This window comes from Rhincodon typus, chromosome 5 (assembly GCF_021869965.1).
Source record: "Rhincodon typus isolate 14 chromosome 5, sRhiTyp1.1, whole genome shotgun sequence".
Taxonomy (NCBI): domain Eukaryota; kingdom Metazoa; phylum Chordata; class Chondrichthyes; order Orectolobiformes; family Rhincodontidae; genus Rhincodon; species Rhincodon typus.
The window spans coordinates 5,596,254-5,613,075 of NC_063336.1; the positions used below are offsets into that span (position 1 = coordinate 5,596,254).

A 16,822-nucleotide genomic window follows, 5' to 3' on the forward strand; every position below is an offset into this window, starting at 1 on the left:
AATTAGGGATGGGCAATAAATGCTGCCTAGCCAGCAACGCCCTCACCTTGTTAATGAACAAAGAAAACAAAAAAAAAATAGAATTGTCACGCATGATTTTCCTTTCATGAAACAATGCTGACCCTGCTTGATCAAATTAGGTTTTTCTAAATACTGTGCTATTAGATACTTTATAATAGACTCCAACATCTTCCCAATAGCAGATGTTAAGCCAACTGACCAATAGATACCGGTGTTTTTTCTCCTTCTGTTTTTGAATACAGGTGTTACTTTGGCAGTTTTCTAAATCTCGAGCATTCTTTCAGAATCTAATGCTGCTTGAAAGCTTTCTATCAGTGCATCCACTGTCTCTGAAGGCGCTTCGTTTAATATCCTAGGATGCATCCTGTCAGGTCCAAGGAACTTAACTTTTAGACTCAGTTTCCCTGGTACTTTCCCTTGTGATAATTATGGTATTACTTCCTCTCCCTCTTTGATCCCTGATTCAGTATTTTTGGAATGCTATCAGTGTCTTCTATTGTGAAAAAGACTGGGGGATACAAAGTAATTATTCAACTTCTCAGCCATTTTCTAGTTCCCAATTATTATTTCTCCAGTCCCATTTACTAAGGGATCTACGTTCACTTTGGCCTCTTTCTTCCTTTTTATATATTTAAAAAAGCTCTTGATATCTCAGTTTCTTTTCTCCACCTACTTTTTTGATCATCTATTAGTCATGCTGCCTCCTCCTCAAAATGAATGTAGATAATAAATAATTGAGACCCTAGGACTAATCCCTGTGACACTCCAATAGTGGTCAATAGGCCAGTGGTCTAGAGCAGATACTTTCAGGTAAATCTGTCTTAGAGGAGTGGGATGCATACAAAAATGTAACATGAAGAGTACAGGGGCAACATCTTCCAATGAACAAAAAGAGTGGGACCATCAAATCCTGTGAACCATAGATATCAAGGGATATACAGCATTGGATTAAGAGAAAAAGGGAGGCTTATGGCAAACACTGAGGGCTCAAAACAGTTCAGCCCTAGAGCTGTTAGAATGTGCAAGAGAGAAATTACAAAAGGAGATTAAAAGAGGATTTAAAGAATACTGCTAGGTAAAAGAAAGGAAAATCCCAAGTTGTTTTACAGGTACATTAAGGGTAAAAGGATAACAAGGGAGAGAGTTGGGCCCATTAAGGACCACAGCCTTAATTTAAATGAGGAGTCAGAGCAAACATAGAAAATAGGTGGAGTAGGCCATTCAGCCCTTCAAACCTACACCACCATTCAATATGATCGTGCAATCTCAGTAGCCAGATAAGTTCAGCAAGTCTGGCAGCATCTGTGAAGAGAAATCAGAGTTAATATTTCGGGTCCAGTGAACTGGTGGTTCTGAGGATGGGTCACCGGATGTTTGTTTCTTATTTACAGCATCTGCAGTTCTTTTGGTCTTTATGCAATCTCAATATCCCATTTCCGCTTTCTTTCCATACCCCTTGATTCCTTTAGCTGTAAGGGCCACGTCCAGCTCCCTCTTGAATAAATCTAATGAACTGGCCCCAACAGCTTTCTCTGGTAGAGAATTCCACAGGTTCACAACTCAGTGAAGAAATTCTTCCTCATCTCAGTCCTGAATGGCTTACCCCTTATTTTTAGACTGTGACCCCTAGTTCTGGACTTCCCCAACGTCGAGAACATTCTTCCCACATCTCGCCTGTCCAGTCCCATCAGGATTTTACATTTTTCTGAGATCCCCCCGCTTGTTCTTCTAAATTCCAGCGAGCACAAGCCCAGTCGATCCTGTCTTTCCTCGTTTGTCAGTCCTGCCATCCAGGGAATCAATCTGGTGAACCTTCGCTGGACTTCCTCAAAAGCAAGAATGTCCTTCCTCAGACGAGGAGAACAAAAAACTCCACACAATACTCAAGGTGTGGCCTCACCAAGGCCCTGGTTAACTGCAGCAAGGCATCCTTAATCCGATATTCAAATACTCTCGCTATGAAGGCCAGCATGCCATTAGCTTTCCTCATCACTTGCTTACCTGCATATATAAAATTATGAGGGGCATATAGAGGGTGGACTGGAAGAAATCTTTCCACTTGATAAAGGGATCAATGTCTAGAGGGCATTGAAATAAGGGAAAGGACAAAAGGTTTAGTGATGTGAAGAACACTTTTTAAACCCACAGGATGAAACTCACTGCCTGTAAGGGTGGTAAAGGAAGAAACCCTCATAACATTTTAGTAGCATGTTGATGTGCACTTGCCTAGATATACAAGGCAATGAGTCAAAGGGCCTTTTTCTGTGCTGCAGAGCTGAGAGACTCATTTATCTTTATTTCTGAAAACTCATCTATCTCTTTACAACAAAAAATGAAAAAGATAAAGAAGACTTTTAAGCTTTGATATTTTACCATTATTACTTCAATTTCTGCTGCACTCTTCTGCTTATATTTTCTGCCCCTTCATGTCACACCTTGATTATTGTTCACCTCTTCACTAACCTGCAGCTCTACTACTGAACCCTTCCCCCACCCTAACTGGTTAAAAGCCCTAGCTATAACACTAATTTTAAGACTCACCAGAACATTTGTTCTAGTATTGTTCAAATTCCAAATCAAGCTTGTCTCAATGGAACAGCTCTCAATTCCTCCAGTATCGGTGCCAGTATCCCATGAATCAGAACCATTTCTCCCACACCAACGTTTCAGCCACATAATTTACCTAATATCTTCATCCTACACTAACTGCCACTTGACTCAGGTAGTAATGCTGAGATCATTACTGGTGTAATTCTGCTTTTTAATTTAGACCCAAGCCATTCTTAATTCCTCTGCAAAACCTTATTCTTAGTTCTACTTATATCATTGGTACGTAATTGGACCATGACAATTGGCTCCTTCCCCTCCCACTCCAGCCCAGAAGAGAGATCCTAAACCTCAGCACAAACACAGAATTGCTGGAAAAGTTCAGCAGGTCTGGCAACATATGTGAAGAGAAATCAGAGTTAAGGTTTCAGGTCCGATGACCCTTCCTCAGAACTGCGGCAGAGGTGTGTAATTAATAACATATCTGAACAGGTTGATTAGAAAAATCAGTTAAATCAAAAAAATCTACCAGCACATCCAAATACTACAGCTGCAACACGTCACTTGCTCAGTCATCTCTATTCTGTTTAATTAAATAGGATGTTAAATACTTTAGAAGTGAGTTTTCTAACTATACTCTTCAGCTTTAATACTGTCTCCAGATTTAAACCAGCTGGCTAATCAAGAGACAGGGAATAAATACTCACCAATCACCAACCTGTTTTCCTGTGGCATCACACTTTTGCTCTGACAACTAAAAACAGTTTAACCGACTATCTTCTGCAAGTTTTTATCTCCTGTTGCTTGTTCTTCTCATGTAGATTCTCTCTTCCCAGTCTACTTCATAGTCATACTGACTTGCTGTACACTCCTCCCAATTTCTGAAAGGAGCTTTTAACTGTCACAGGTGTTGCCTTCAAGCTAAGAAATTAAACGGAGGTTCCATTTGCCCTTTAGGAGGATGCAGATGATATTTTGCATTTTACTGCAGATGAGCAGATAGTATCGTGGCTAATATTCATCATATAAACATCAGGTGATTCTCAGATTGCTGTACGATGGAGGAAATTGGCAGTCATGTTTCTTCCAGTAACTACACTTCAAAAGCACATCTGTAAAGCATGTTGTGACAAATCTGTGTTTGTTAAAAGATGCAATGCTTTTTGTCTTATTTCTTCCTTTTGGACAAGACCATCTTCTCTATGACAGACGGATATGCCCAGTGACATATCACACTGGACTACATTCAGCTTCTCTTCCATGGTCTAACTGATAAACATCTCTACAACAGATTATCATGTTGCAGCTTGTAGAAGCTTGCTGTGCTCAAACTGGCTGCTCACGTTTTCTTTATTACAATAGTGACTACTCTTGAAGTATTAAAATGGCTGCCAGGCACTTTGGGATATAATGCAGTCATGAATGATGTTATGTAAACACAAGTTTTTGATGCAAATATCGTAATGCTGTGTCCAGTTTCTCTTCTGACCCACACTGCACATAGCCATGACAAGCACTTATCCAGAGACACACTGATATTACACAAGGTCATACCTATCCTCCTCACCTCATTTGTCTCCTTATTGTGACTTATGCAAGAATTAAATCATAGATATCTATTGATACACATAAAATAAATACCTAAAAAAGTGAGAATTTTATTGACAGCAGCATGTAGAAATTACTGATATAAAACCAACCATACAAGTCAAATATGAACTAAATGTCTAACTTTTACGCAAATTAGAAAACTAACATTTTAGCCAAGGTATTTTTCCCCCGCACTTAAAAAAAACTGAAAAGCTTTATATAAAAAAAAAAGTTTCTTAAAAGAATTATAAAAAGAATCTTGCATTCCATTACAGTATTGAAAACTGATAACAATTCCTTCATACACCAGGCACTTGGTTCAATACAGACTTGCCTATACGCAACACAAGTTTAACCAATGGCATTAGTTATAGTTTTTGCTTGTAAAGATATGTTTAAAGGTTAACATACATAAAATAAACTTTTCTTTTAAGGAGGCAAATAAACAGTACCATTTGGAAAGACAAGTAATTGAGAAACTCTTGAATAAATAGACGGGTTTCTCCAGCTTCTTCTATATCAAGTAATGTTGTTAATGTTAGTACTGTGATTTTCTACAGTATGTACAAGCTCCAGGCGTGGAGGCATCCTGAGATCATGTACCATCCAGCAACAGGCTGTGGTCCTTTCAAAGTGCCTGCAGCTTCTCTGTACATATTATTCTCTTTCAACATGATTATATTGCAGAGATTGATTGTGCTTGATCTTTTACTTTTTGACATGAACAGTTTGATGAAGCAAATTCCTTCTACGCAGTGATGCACGAGAAGCAAGTACTATTTTCCACATGAGCAGCTGGGGGATGGGGAGGCTGGGATGGTGAAGTGACCATAATTTATTGCTCTTCATCAACATGCTCAGCAATCTGTACTGTCACTTGCCACCTAACAAAGCCTTTCCAATGGGATGGAGGCAAGTATCCCAACTTGTGCACTTGAGAGAAAAAAATCTTCCATGGCATAAAAACATGCACAATAACAGTAATGGATAAAAGGCCTTGAGAACTGCACTCTTTAGAAATTAATCAAAAGGTCACTAGAATTTTTGATAGAAAATAGTCACTAGAATATTTGATTCCTTGGATGAAATAATAAAAGCAAAAAAGTTACAATAAACATTAGGAGACGTAGCAAGCAGACAAGCCCTCGATGTGACGTTGATATCTTCTTGTTGAACACAGTGCATGATTTTGGTAACAGTCATTAATTGCCATCAGACTTTGCTGTCAGCAGGAATTTCACCCAGTATGTTAGCAATCTCACTGAAAGATGGGCGGTCCTTGGGGCTTGCTGCCCAGCAATGTTGCATCAGTTTGTAGAGTTTAGATGGACAGCCCTCAGGTGCAGAAAGTTTGATTTGATTGTTTTGTATGCCTGCAAAATAAAAACTGGTTAATCTTTAAGTTTATCCTCATTTCTTCCGCTACCCTATGACATATTGAAGATGTGAGAGGTAGTACAAGCTCCCAACAATCAGATTTGTCATCTCAGTCGGGAGGGGGACCAATATCCTGGCAGGCAGATTTGTGAGTGCTACCAGGGAGAGTTTAAACTAGATTGGCAGGGGCTGGGATCCTCAACAGCAGGGAGGCAAGTGCAAGGCTGGAAGGAGATACAGTCATCAGAAACAGCAAGCTGAAGAGACAGGTCAGGCTGGAACATGACAGGGAGTGAGGAATTCCTGTTGGATTAAATTGCATCTATTTCAATGCAAGAGGGCTGACAGGTAAGGCCATCTAACTCAGGGCGTGGATACATGGGACTGGGATATTATAGCCATTACAGAAACATGGTTAAGGGAGGGACAGAACTGGCAGCTTAATGTGCCAGGGTACGGTGCTTTAGGCAGGACAGAAATGGAGGAAAGAAGGGAGTTGTATTTTTGATGAAGGGGAGTATCACAGCAGTAGTCAGAGATGAAATAACTGAGGGATCACCCAGTCAGGCATTATGGGTGGAGCTAAGACATCAAAAGGGAATGGTGACATTATTGGGGTTGTACTATAGGTCCCCAAACAGTCAACGGGAATTAGAGGAACAAATGGGGAGACTTGCAGGAGCAATAGGGTTGTCATATTGGGGGATTTTAATTTTCCTAACATAGACTGGGACAGCCATAGTGTTGAGGATTTAGATGGGGTGGAGTTTGTTAAATGTGCTCAGGAAAGTTTCCTCAAGCAGCATAGAGGGTCCTGCTCGGAGAGGGGCAAAACTCAACCTGCTCTTGGGAAATAGGGCAGGACAGGTGACTGAGGTGACCAGTGACCATAGTTCTATTAATTTTAAAGTAGTTATGGAGAGGGACAAAACTGGTCCACAGGTTCAAGTCCTAAATTGGAGCAAGGTGAATTTTGATGGAATTAGACAGGAGCTTGCAGGGGTTGATTCGAGTAGTTTGTTTGCAGGGAAAGGGACCTCCAGCAAGTGGGAAGCCCTTAAAAGTGTGATAGCCAGGAGTTCAAGGTCTATATGTTCCTGTGAGGGTGAAGGGCAAAATTGGTAGGAGAAGGGAACCCTGGATGACAAGAGATATTGAGGCTTTGACCAGAAAAAAGGAAGAGACATGGCTCAGCTAGAGGCAGCTGGGATCAAGGGAATCCCTGGAAGTATATAGAGGGTACAGGAGTTTACTGAAGGAGGAAATCAGGAGGGCAAAAAGGGGACACGGGATAGCTTTGGAGGAGAAGATCAGGGTGAATCCAAAGAGATTCTTTGTATTTTAAAGGAAAAAGAGAATAGAAGCCCTCAAGGACCAAAGCAGACGTGTATGTGTGGAACTGCAGGAGATGGGCGAGGTCCTCTGTGTTTACTGCGGAAAAAGAACTGAAGACTTGGGAATTGGGGAACTTCGTGGCAATATCTTGGGATCAGCCCATATCACAATAAAGACGGTGTTGGAAGTATTAGAATGTATAAAAGTGGATAAATCTCCTGGTCCTGACCAGATATATCCGCGAACCCTGCAAGAGGCTAGAGAAGAAATCGCAGGGGCCTTGGCTGATATATTTGCATCATGGTTAGCTTTGGGTGAGGTCCCGGAAGACTGGAGGGTAGTGAGTGGTGTGCCCTTACTCAAGAAGGGCTGCAAAGAAAAACCTGGGAACTCTAGACCAGTAAGCCTGACATCTGTGATAGGTAAGTTGCCTGAGAAGATTCTGAGGGATAAGATATACATACATTTGGAAAGACAGGGTTTGATTAGTAGTCAGCATAGCTGCGTGCATGGGACATCATGTCTCCCAAATCTGTTACAGTTCTTTGAGGAAGTGACTACGAAGGTTGATGAGGGCAGGATGGTAGACGTAGTCTTTATGGATTTGAGTAAAGCCTTTGATAAGGTTCCACATGGTAGGTTTCGCTAGAAGGTTAGATAGCATGGAATCCAGGGAGCACTGGCAAACTGGATACTCTATTGGCTTGATGGGAGGAAGCAGAGAGTAATACTGGAAGAATACTCGTCGTACTGGAGGTGCTTGTGTGATGTGCCTCAGGGGTTGTTGCTGGGCCCCTGCTGTTTGTTATCTATGATTTGAATGAGAATGTACAAGGCCTGTTTAGTAAGGTTGCGGATGACACTAAAATAGGTGAACAGTGAGAAAGGTTATCAGAAATTGCAGCAGGATCTTGATCAGTTGGGAAAGTAGGCGGAGAAATGGCAAATGAAGTTTAATAAAGACAAGTGTGAGGTGTTGCATTTTGGAAAGTCAAATCCAGCTGGGAGTTTCATGGTGAATGGTAGGACCTTAAGGAGAGAGACCTTGGAGTTCAGGTGCACAGTTCTTTGAAAGTGGAGTCACAGGTAGACAGGGCAATGAAGGAGGCTTTTGGTTCACTGGCCTTCATCAGTCAGGGCATTGAGTATAGAGGTTGGAAAGTTATGCTGCAGTTGTACAGGATGTTGGTGAGGTTGCACTTGGATTATTATATTCAGTTTTGGTCACCTTGCTATCGAAAGGATATTGTTAAATTGGAAGGAGTGCAGAGAAATTTACAAAGATGTTGCCAGGATTCAAGTTACAGTGAGTTATTGGGAAAGGTTGGACAAGGTTGCACCTTTTTCTTTACAGCGTAGGAGACTGAGGGGAGATCTTATTGTAGTGTATACGATCATGAGAGGCATGGATTGAGTGAATGCACTCAGTCTTTTTCCCAAGGTTGGGAAATTGAGGACTGGAGGGCATCAGTTTAAGGTAAGAAGGGAAAGAATACATGGGAACCTCAGGGAAATTATTTTTTTTTTAAACACAGAGGGTGGTACGTATATGGAATGAACTGCCAGCAGAAGTGGTTACAGTGGGTACATTAACAATATTTGAAAGGCATTTGGATGAATACATGGATAGTAAAGGTTTAGAAGGATATGGGTCAAGTACAGGGAAATGGGGTTAGCATGGATGAACATTTTGGTCAACACAAGCCAGTTTGGGCTGAAGGGCCTGTCTCAGTGTCGTAGAGTCCTACAGCACAATCTGTAGCTTAGAGGAAGGGATTACATCTTGAGTACTTGTGCCTTAAACAGATTAGTTTTTAAATTGAATTAGTTGGTGAGGTGAGAAGAGAAAGAGAAAGGTCTTCTGGCTACTCAGAATGGTACCAATCCTTCCCTCATTTGTCTGTGTACACATATACACCATTGGACATTGACGTGAAGTGACAATTGTTGGAAAAATCTTTATGCTCAACAGCCTAAGGAAACAGAGTCTAACTGTAGCACTCCTACTTGCAACGAGTTTAGTAAAGCAGACTAAAATTATGCCGTGGAGGAACACAGCAGGCCAGGCAGCATCAAGGCTGGCTGACCTGTGTGTTCCTCCAGCTCCATAACATGTTGTCTCTGACTCCAGCATCTGCAGTTCTTGCTATTTCAAAATTAGGCCTTCCTTTATTAGTATGGTTCAGTACCACACTAGGATGGGCCATTTAGCCCGTCAAGTTTTCTCCGCCATTTGATCATGTTACTCAATCCCATTGTCCTACCTTCTCTGTATAAAATGTTTACTAATCAACTAATCAACAACCTAGCAACCTCTGTCTTAAACAGACTAACAGCCTTGGCTTCCATAGCCTTCTGCAGCAATGAGTTCCACAGATTCACAACCCTTTGGCTGAAGAAATTCCTTCTCATCTCATTTCTAAAGGGTCGTGCCTTCCTTCTGAGGCTGTGTCTCTCCTAATAGTAGAAACATCTTCTCCGCATTCATTCTATTCAGGCCTCGAGTGCAGTCCCAGTCTTCAACCACTCATGTGACAAGCTCTTCATCCCTGGGATCATTCTTGTAAACCTGCTTTGGACCCCCTCCAAGGCTAGCACATCCTTTCTTAGATAAAGGCTCAAAATTGCTCAATATTCCAAATGAGGTCTGACCAGAGCCTTGTACAGCCTTAGCAAATACATGTCTGCTCTTATTTTCCAGCCCTATTGAAACAAATGCTAACATTACATTTGCCTTCCTAACTGCCAAGTGAACATCCATCGTAACCTCAAGAGAATCCTGAACTAGGATTCCCAAGTCCCTTGTGCTTCAGATTTCCAAAGCCTTTCCCCATTTAGGGAATAGTCTATGCCTCTATTCTTCTTACCATAATACGTAACCTCATCATCTGCCACTTCTTTGACCATTGTCCTAGACTAACTATTGCAGCCACCCTGCCTCCTCAACATTACCTATCCGTCTACCTATCTTTGTGCCATATGTACATTTGTATTGATGATACACTTATACTGAGCCAAAGGAAATTCCAATGCCAGTATGTTGTTGCTGTTTCCAGTTAATGTTTTTTAGCAGCAACTATGCTTCAAATGTACTCTTCAGTACATTTTAATAAGCAAAACCTTCAATGCGCAAAAATCGGGGAAAATATTGTAAAGACCGTCTTTTCAGTTATCTTTAATTGTCAGTAAAAGGGAAAAGGATTGTTTTAAAAAGACTGTTGAAGGCTTGCTGAAGTTTTAAAAGCAAATAAACTAACACTCACTACAAGTAATGTTTACACAGCTGCTGGTTTAAGTAATGGATTTGCATACTGAAGCCAAGTGCTGAGTACAAATAAAGTCTCAGCTGGCAGCAAGTAGTTGAAGTGGACTAGTGACTAGTTATCAATGACAAAGGCCTTCTGCTTGTTAGCAACTATGTAATTGGTTCTCAGTAAACAGCTTTGGCATATAAACAAGATAAGAAGAAGCTATCAGCTTATGCGCCTGAGGAGATCTATCTCAGTTCTCTGCAGTTTAAAAAAAAGCACTAAGCCTGAACAAAACCAATTTACTTTTTCTTTCAGTAATTGTTGTAAACTAATTTTTGATTAAAAGCTCAGAAACCTTTTAGAAAGGCGAACCAGTCACCCTGTGCCTCCTGCAAACATGCAAAAGCATCCAGAAACAAAGACCAGGAAGCAGTGCTCATCTCAGCGCAAGGATCATCTCAGCGCAAGGATCATCTCAGCAACCCTGTGAACAGGGACCAACTGAACAACTCTTCCAGTTTTTCCCAACGCCCATTTTTTTTTTTCATGTCTGTGGGAACGGGGGAGTTTATAAGGGGGTTAGAGTTTTAAATAATGTTATATGTCAACAGTTCAAAATTGTTTACTTGTAGCTAGAGTCTATATTTTTGTTATAAATAGTAATTATTATTAAATACAGAAATCCTGTCTGTGCTTTCCGTCAACCTGGATCTGAAAGTCAAGTAAATTGGCGAATTCTGCATACTTTTTAAAATATTTAACGTTTGTGATGACTCTAGGAATAGCAGGGCATGATTTCCTCCACATTTCTCCAATGACCCGCAACAATATCTAAGGCAAAAAAAGGTGAGCTCTCACAAGCATCAACAATATCATGTGCACTGGGAGGAATATTAAAGGATAGTGGGATCACAGAATTCTTCTGGTGCAGAAGGACGCCATTCGGTCCCATCATGCTCACAATGGCTACTCAAATGATGATCATTACTTAGTACCAATCTATTGCTTTCTCCCCATACTCTTACGCATTATTTCTATCCAAATAATCATCCAATGCCTTTTTGAATGCCTCAATTGAACCTGCCTCCCTCACATTTCCCAGCCAGTACATTCTATGCCCTAACTGCTCACTGAGTGAAAAAGTTTATTTGTCACATCATCCTTGCTTCTTTTACCCATTACTTTAAATCTATGCCCTCTGGTTCTAGTTATTTTAAAGAGTGACAGCTTCTCCCAATCTACTCTATCCAGCTTGCTGCAAGTATTGAAGGAGAAACCAGCAAAAAGTATCGTCTAGTGGCTCATAATTCACTGCATTTTCAGAAGTGCTTTATTCCAAAAAAAGTGCTGAATTAAAGTTTCCCACATCCTGTCAAAGCAGTTTCAGGTATTTAAAACTAGATAGAAGTTCAGTGTCCAGTTGCTTATTTTAATTTTCCACCTTGTTCCCTTGCTGACCTGTCTTTGGCCCGCTAGCATCTTCTGGTGAAGCTCAAAGCAAGCTCGAGAAATAATGTCCTATCTTTATAGATTCAGCACTCACCAGCCTTCCAGACTCCACATCAAATTCAACAACTTGAACATCACAACTTCTGCCTCCAACTTGTTCCATGTGGTTTTCTCTTCTCCTGTTTTTAGTTTTGCTCGGTAGGGTAGACTGTGTTATGTTTCTTTCTTTGTCCCTAGTGGAACTTGGGTAGTATTCCTTATGTAGCAATTCATACGTTACTTGTACACAACCTCTGCTTCTTTATTATTTCCATTATCACTCCCTTCATTGTTACATAATCAAATTTTTGATTTTTAATCTCCCCCAGCTCCACCCTTTTTTCTTATTCTTGCCCACTGCCCATGTCCACTGGTTTAAACACAGAGTGTGTCTCCAAGTGGATAGGGTGGCACTATTCAAAAATGCCTGCCTTGACCATCTGCACAGTTGCATGTAGCATTTTTAATACTTGGTGGAAGCCCATTATTAGATAATTAGTGGGTATTTTTCCACACACATTTTCTACATGGAGAGAAGTAGTTGAGAAGGAAATCTGCTAGGAATTTTCAAAATTACAAGGGGCTGGATACTTTACATAAACTGTTTCTCCTCATAAAAAGATTTCAGAATCCCCTTCCCCTCCCCCATTTCTGAAGAAGGGTCTCGACCCGAAACGTCAGCTTTCCTGCTCCTCTGATGCTGCTTGGCCTGCTGTGTTCATCCAGCTCTACACCTTGTTATCTTAGAAAGGAGATGGCACTGATTTAAAGAAGCAAATACGTTGTGAGAAAAACCCTTTCAGACAATGATTGTTTGAGTCTAGAATGCATTACCTAGAATTGTGGTGGAGGCAAGTTCAATTGAGACATTCAAGAAGATATAAGATGACTATTTACGTTGAAACAATGTGTAAGGGTATGGCAAAAAGGCAGAGAATGGCATGATGTTCAAAGTGTCTTTAGTCTGTAGAACTTCCAATGCAGTAAAGCTTGCATGGAGGCTTTTATATTGTCAGAACTGAAACAGTTTATGCCATAAGAACTGTTGAAGGTTCATGCCTGTAGGCTAGAAAGGAATCATAAAATTGTCTCAACAGTCCAAGGAAAAAAAACTGGGAAGAGTCGATTAAGTAAGAAATTGGGGAATTGAGATAGGAGCAATATTTCTCTGGAGTTGAGTATTTGTAAAACGATTGTTTTGGGAAACCAGTTGAAACTTTGTTTCGCTGCTTGTGTTAAGACGTTTCTAAATATTTTATATACAGCTTCATTTTGCTTTTGTGTAATACACTTGTGGTGATAAAGAACATCAACAGCCTTGTGTGAATACGCTTCAGTAACTAGCCACCATGGTAACCATCTGAAAAATTAAACACATTAGGTAGGTTTCATTCGGATCTGACTTATCTAGCATTAGCATCAGCTGATTGTAACAGTAGTCGTGCTGACTGATAAAGAACAGAAAGCCAAAGTGATGTATTAGTATTTAGATTTGCAAATATTAAGATTATTGATTTAAGGTTATATCACTGTTTGGTGTTCCATGGCATTGTTACATCATCTGTCAGCCAGTATGATGCTGAGTGACACAAGGATTTTTTGTCTATAGATTTTACCAGGAATTAATAGCTATTCATGTTGACTGGATTCCCTTATTGAAGTTATTTTGCATCACACCTGGTAATAGGTGATTTGTTTGATAAATGGTGCTTTGCTGCTGGATGCATGTTTAAAAGCACACTTCAAATTTATGCATGTGTGTACAGTCAGCCACCTAGTGGTTGCATTAGTCACAAATGCAGCCAAATTAATAACTCTTACATATCTGTTTACTTTCATTTCTGTTAAGAGGCCATCGACCTAAAGTGTTAACTGTTTCTCTCCACAGATGCTGCCTGACTTGATGAGTACTTCATGCATATTTTTTTGTTTTAATTTCAGTAATGGGTTGACACTAAATATGTTCAATTAGTACAGATAAATAAATTTAAGAAGACACTGAATAACAATCAGTGACTACAGGTTGGGAAGGAATAATCAAACAGCATGCCATTCCAGTCAGACAGTTTGTTGGATACTGTGTCGAGCATGAGTCACCAAGAAATAACAGACATAAAAGCAGAGTTGTAGAAAACTCTCAACCAAAAATTTACAGCGCAAGAGGCCCGTGCAAACCTCCGAGGAGAGGGTCTCAAATTCCACGATGACAAGTGGTGGAATTTAGACTCAATTAATAAAGCCTGATCAAAAAGCTAGTCGCTTGTTACAAAAAACAAACACCTGATTTACTAATGGATTTTCAGGAAGCAAATCTGTCACCCCGTTTTTCCTCCCAAAACAGTTTTCATTAATAGAGGGCTTAAGTTCAAGAGCCGTGAAGTTATGCTCCAGCTATACAAAACCCTGGTTCGGCCACATCTAGAGTATTGTGTCCAGTTCTGATTGCCTCATTACAGGAAAGATGTGGAAGCATTGGAAAAGGTGCAGAGGAGATTTACCAGCATGTTGCCTGGAATGGAGGGAAGGTCTTACGAGGAAAGGTTGAGAGAGCTAGGGCTTTTCTCTTTAGAACGACAAAGGATGAGAGGTGACTCGATAGAGGTGTACAAAATGATCAGAGGTATAGATAGAGTGGATAGCCAGAGACTTTTTCCTAGGGTGGAGGTAGCTATTATGAGGGGGTATAGTTTTAAAGTGAGTGCAGGTAGATATAGGGGAGACGTCAGAGGTAGGTTCTTTACTCAGAGAGTCGTCGAGGCGTGGAATGCATTGCCCGAGAGGGTAGTGGAGTCGGCCTCATTAGCGGCATTAAAGCGGCTATTAGATAGGCATATGGAAGATAGTATAAGGTAGGGGTGGAGGTTAGATAGACCTTAGGTTTAGGGAAAAAGTTCGGCACTGAAGGGCCTGTATTGTGCTGTACTGTTCTATGTTCTATTAACAGCAATAGGGTCCCCCTCGTCCTCATCCACCACCCACTAACATCCACATCAAAAGATTCATGAGCTGCCATTTCTGCCACTTCCAGACACTATTTCCCTCCCCTCCTTTGTCAGCCTTCCGATAGGATTTTGCTTCTGCGTCTCCTGGTCCACTCCTCTTCCACTCCCAAGGCACCTTTCCTTGCAATCACAGAAGGTTTAAAACCTGCCTGTTTACTATCTCCCTCCTCACTATCCAAGATCCCAAACACACCTTTCAGATGAAGCAGTGATTTACCTGCACTTCACTCAATCTAATCTGCTGTATTCGCTGCTCACAACGTGGTCTCCTCTACATTGGGGAGACAAAGTGCAGACTGGGCAATCATTTTGCAGAACACCTACATTCTGTCCACAAAAATGACCCTGAGCTTCCAGTCACCTGCCACTTCAACACACCACTGTGTTCCCTGGCCAATATCTCTGCCTCAGGTTTGCTACAGTGCTACAGAGAAGCTGCATGCTGGAAGAACAGCACCTCATTTTCTGCTTGGACTCAGAAGGGAGTAGGGGAGGCAACAATGGATTGTTAATCCGGAGATCCAAGTTCTGGAGACCTGGGTACAAATCCTGCCAGGGCAGATGGGGAATTTGAAATCAATAAAAAATCCGGAATTAAGTGTCTAATGATGACCATGAATCCATTATCGATTGTAGTAAAAGCCCATCTGGTTCACTTAAGTGCTTTAGGGAAGGAGACTGCCGTTCTTACCTGGTCTGGCCTACAATGTGACTCCAGACCCACAGCAATGCGGTTGACTCTGAACTGCCCCCAGGCCATCCAGGATAACCAATAAATACTGGCCTAGCTAGTGATGCCCTCATCCCATGCGTGAATTTAAAAAAAAAAATTCCTCTCTACCAGCTATAATTGGCCCAGTCAAACTTTAGATTTTCAGGTTTCTATATTTAGTGCCAAATACAGATCATGTTATACATACGCATGAAACTTGAATTCAAGTTATCATTAATTTACACAGGCCTCAAGTCAGAATAGCCAATATGGATAAAAACAGTTTCTTATGTTCTAAATTAGTATCAGTTTCAGATCTACAGAAGTACAGGAATAATAAAACCAACTTCAATACCTGTCAATACTTCGTCATCACCGAGTTTGAAAAAAGGCAATTCCCCTTGGGAAAATACCTCCCACATCAGCACGCCAAAGGACCATACGTCTGATTTTGTGGAGAAATCATCCTCAAATATGGCCTCAGCAGGCATCCAACGGAGTGGAATCCATGCTTGATGGAAATGGTAATACTCACTAGTGAATAAAAAGTAGAAGATTAAAGCAAGTATTTTTTGATAATTAAACTTGTTGTTATAAAGTTTCCGTCAATCTCAAAGCACTTCATTTGTTGGACTTTGTATTTAGTTATGTGCACAAGTAACAAAGAATTGGGAAAATTATATGAAGGAAGAACATTAACCATAGCAGCACTGCTCTTCCCCCAAACAGTGGCATAGGACTGTTGACATCAACTGAAGTCCATGTCCAAATGCACTAAGACTTGGACAATATCCAGGTTTTGGGCTGACAAATGGCAAGTAACATTTGCACCACACAAGTACCAGGTAATGACCACCTCCAACAAGAGAATCTAATCATCGTCCCTCGACATTCAATGGCATTACCATCACCAAACCTCCCACTATCAACATTTTGCAGGATTCCAATTGACCAAAACTGAAATAGACTGGCCATTGAATTGAGTGGCTATAACTGCAGGTCGTACAATCACAGAGCATGGAATCAGACCCTTTGGTCCAACTAGTCTAGAATGACCATATTCCCCAATCAAATTAATTCCATTTGCCTGCGTTTGGCCCATTTCCCTCCAAACCTTTCCTATTTAAGTACATATCCAAATGTCTTTTAAATGTCGTAACTGTACCTACATGCACCACTTCCTCTGGCAGTTCATTCTGCACATGAACCACTCTCTGCGTAAAAAAATTTGCCCGTGTCCTTTTGAAATCTTCTGTCACCTTAAAGATATGCCCCCTAGTTTTGAACTGACCCCCTCTAAGGAAAAGATTCATCTTTATCTATGGCCCTCATGATTTTATAAACCTCTATAAGGTCACCCCTCAACTTCCTATGCTCCGGTGAAAGAAGTCCCAGCCTACCTTTATAACTCAAACTTTCCACTCCCGGCAACATCCTCGTAAATCTCTTCTAAGCCATCTCCAACTCAATAATATCCTTCCTATAGCAGGGTGACCAGA

General features: G+C 40.9%; 1 protein-coding gene across 2 annotated transcripts in view; it reads right to left on the reverse strand.

The window, feature by feature from the left end:
• Positions 1-4,206: 4,206 nt before the first annotated feature.
• The window catches only part of LOC109914051 (inactive tyrosine-protein kinase 7-like), a 208,010-nt gene continuing 195,394 nt past the window's right edge, over positions 4,207-16,822 (reverse strand). The window contains exons 19-20 of one of the 2 annotated variants that reach the window (XM_048596950.1): positions 15,679-15,857; positions 4,207-5,531 (exon numbers count right to left, since the gene is read on the reverse strand). In XM_048596950.1, coding sequence (XP_048452907.1) covers positions 5,371-5,531; positions 15,679-15,857 — 340 coding nt within the window. In that variant the 3' untranslated portion in view covers positions 4,207-5,370. Of the gene's footprint in view, positions 5,532-15,674; positions 15,858-16,822 lie in introns of those variants that run through there. The other variant, XR_007262104.1, reaches the window with a different exon arrangement.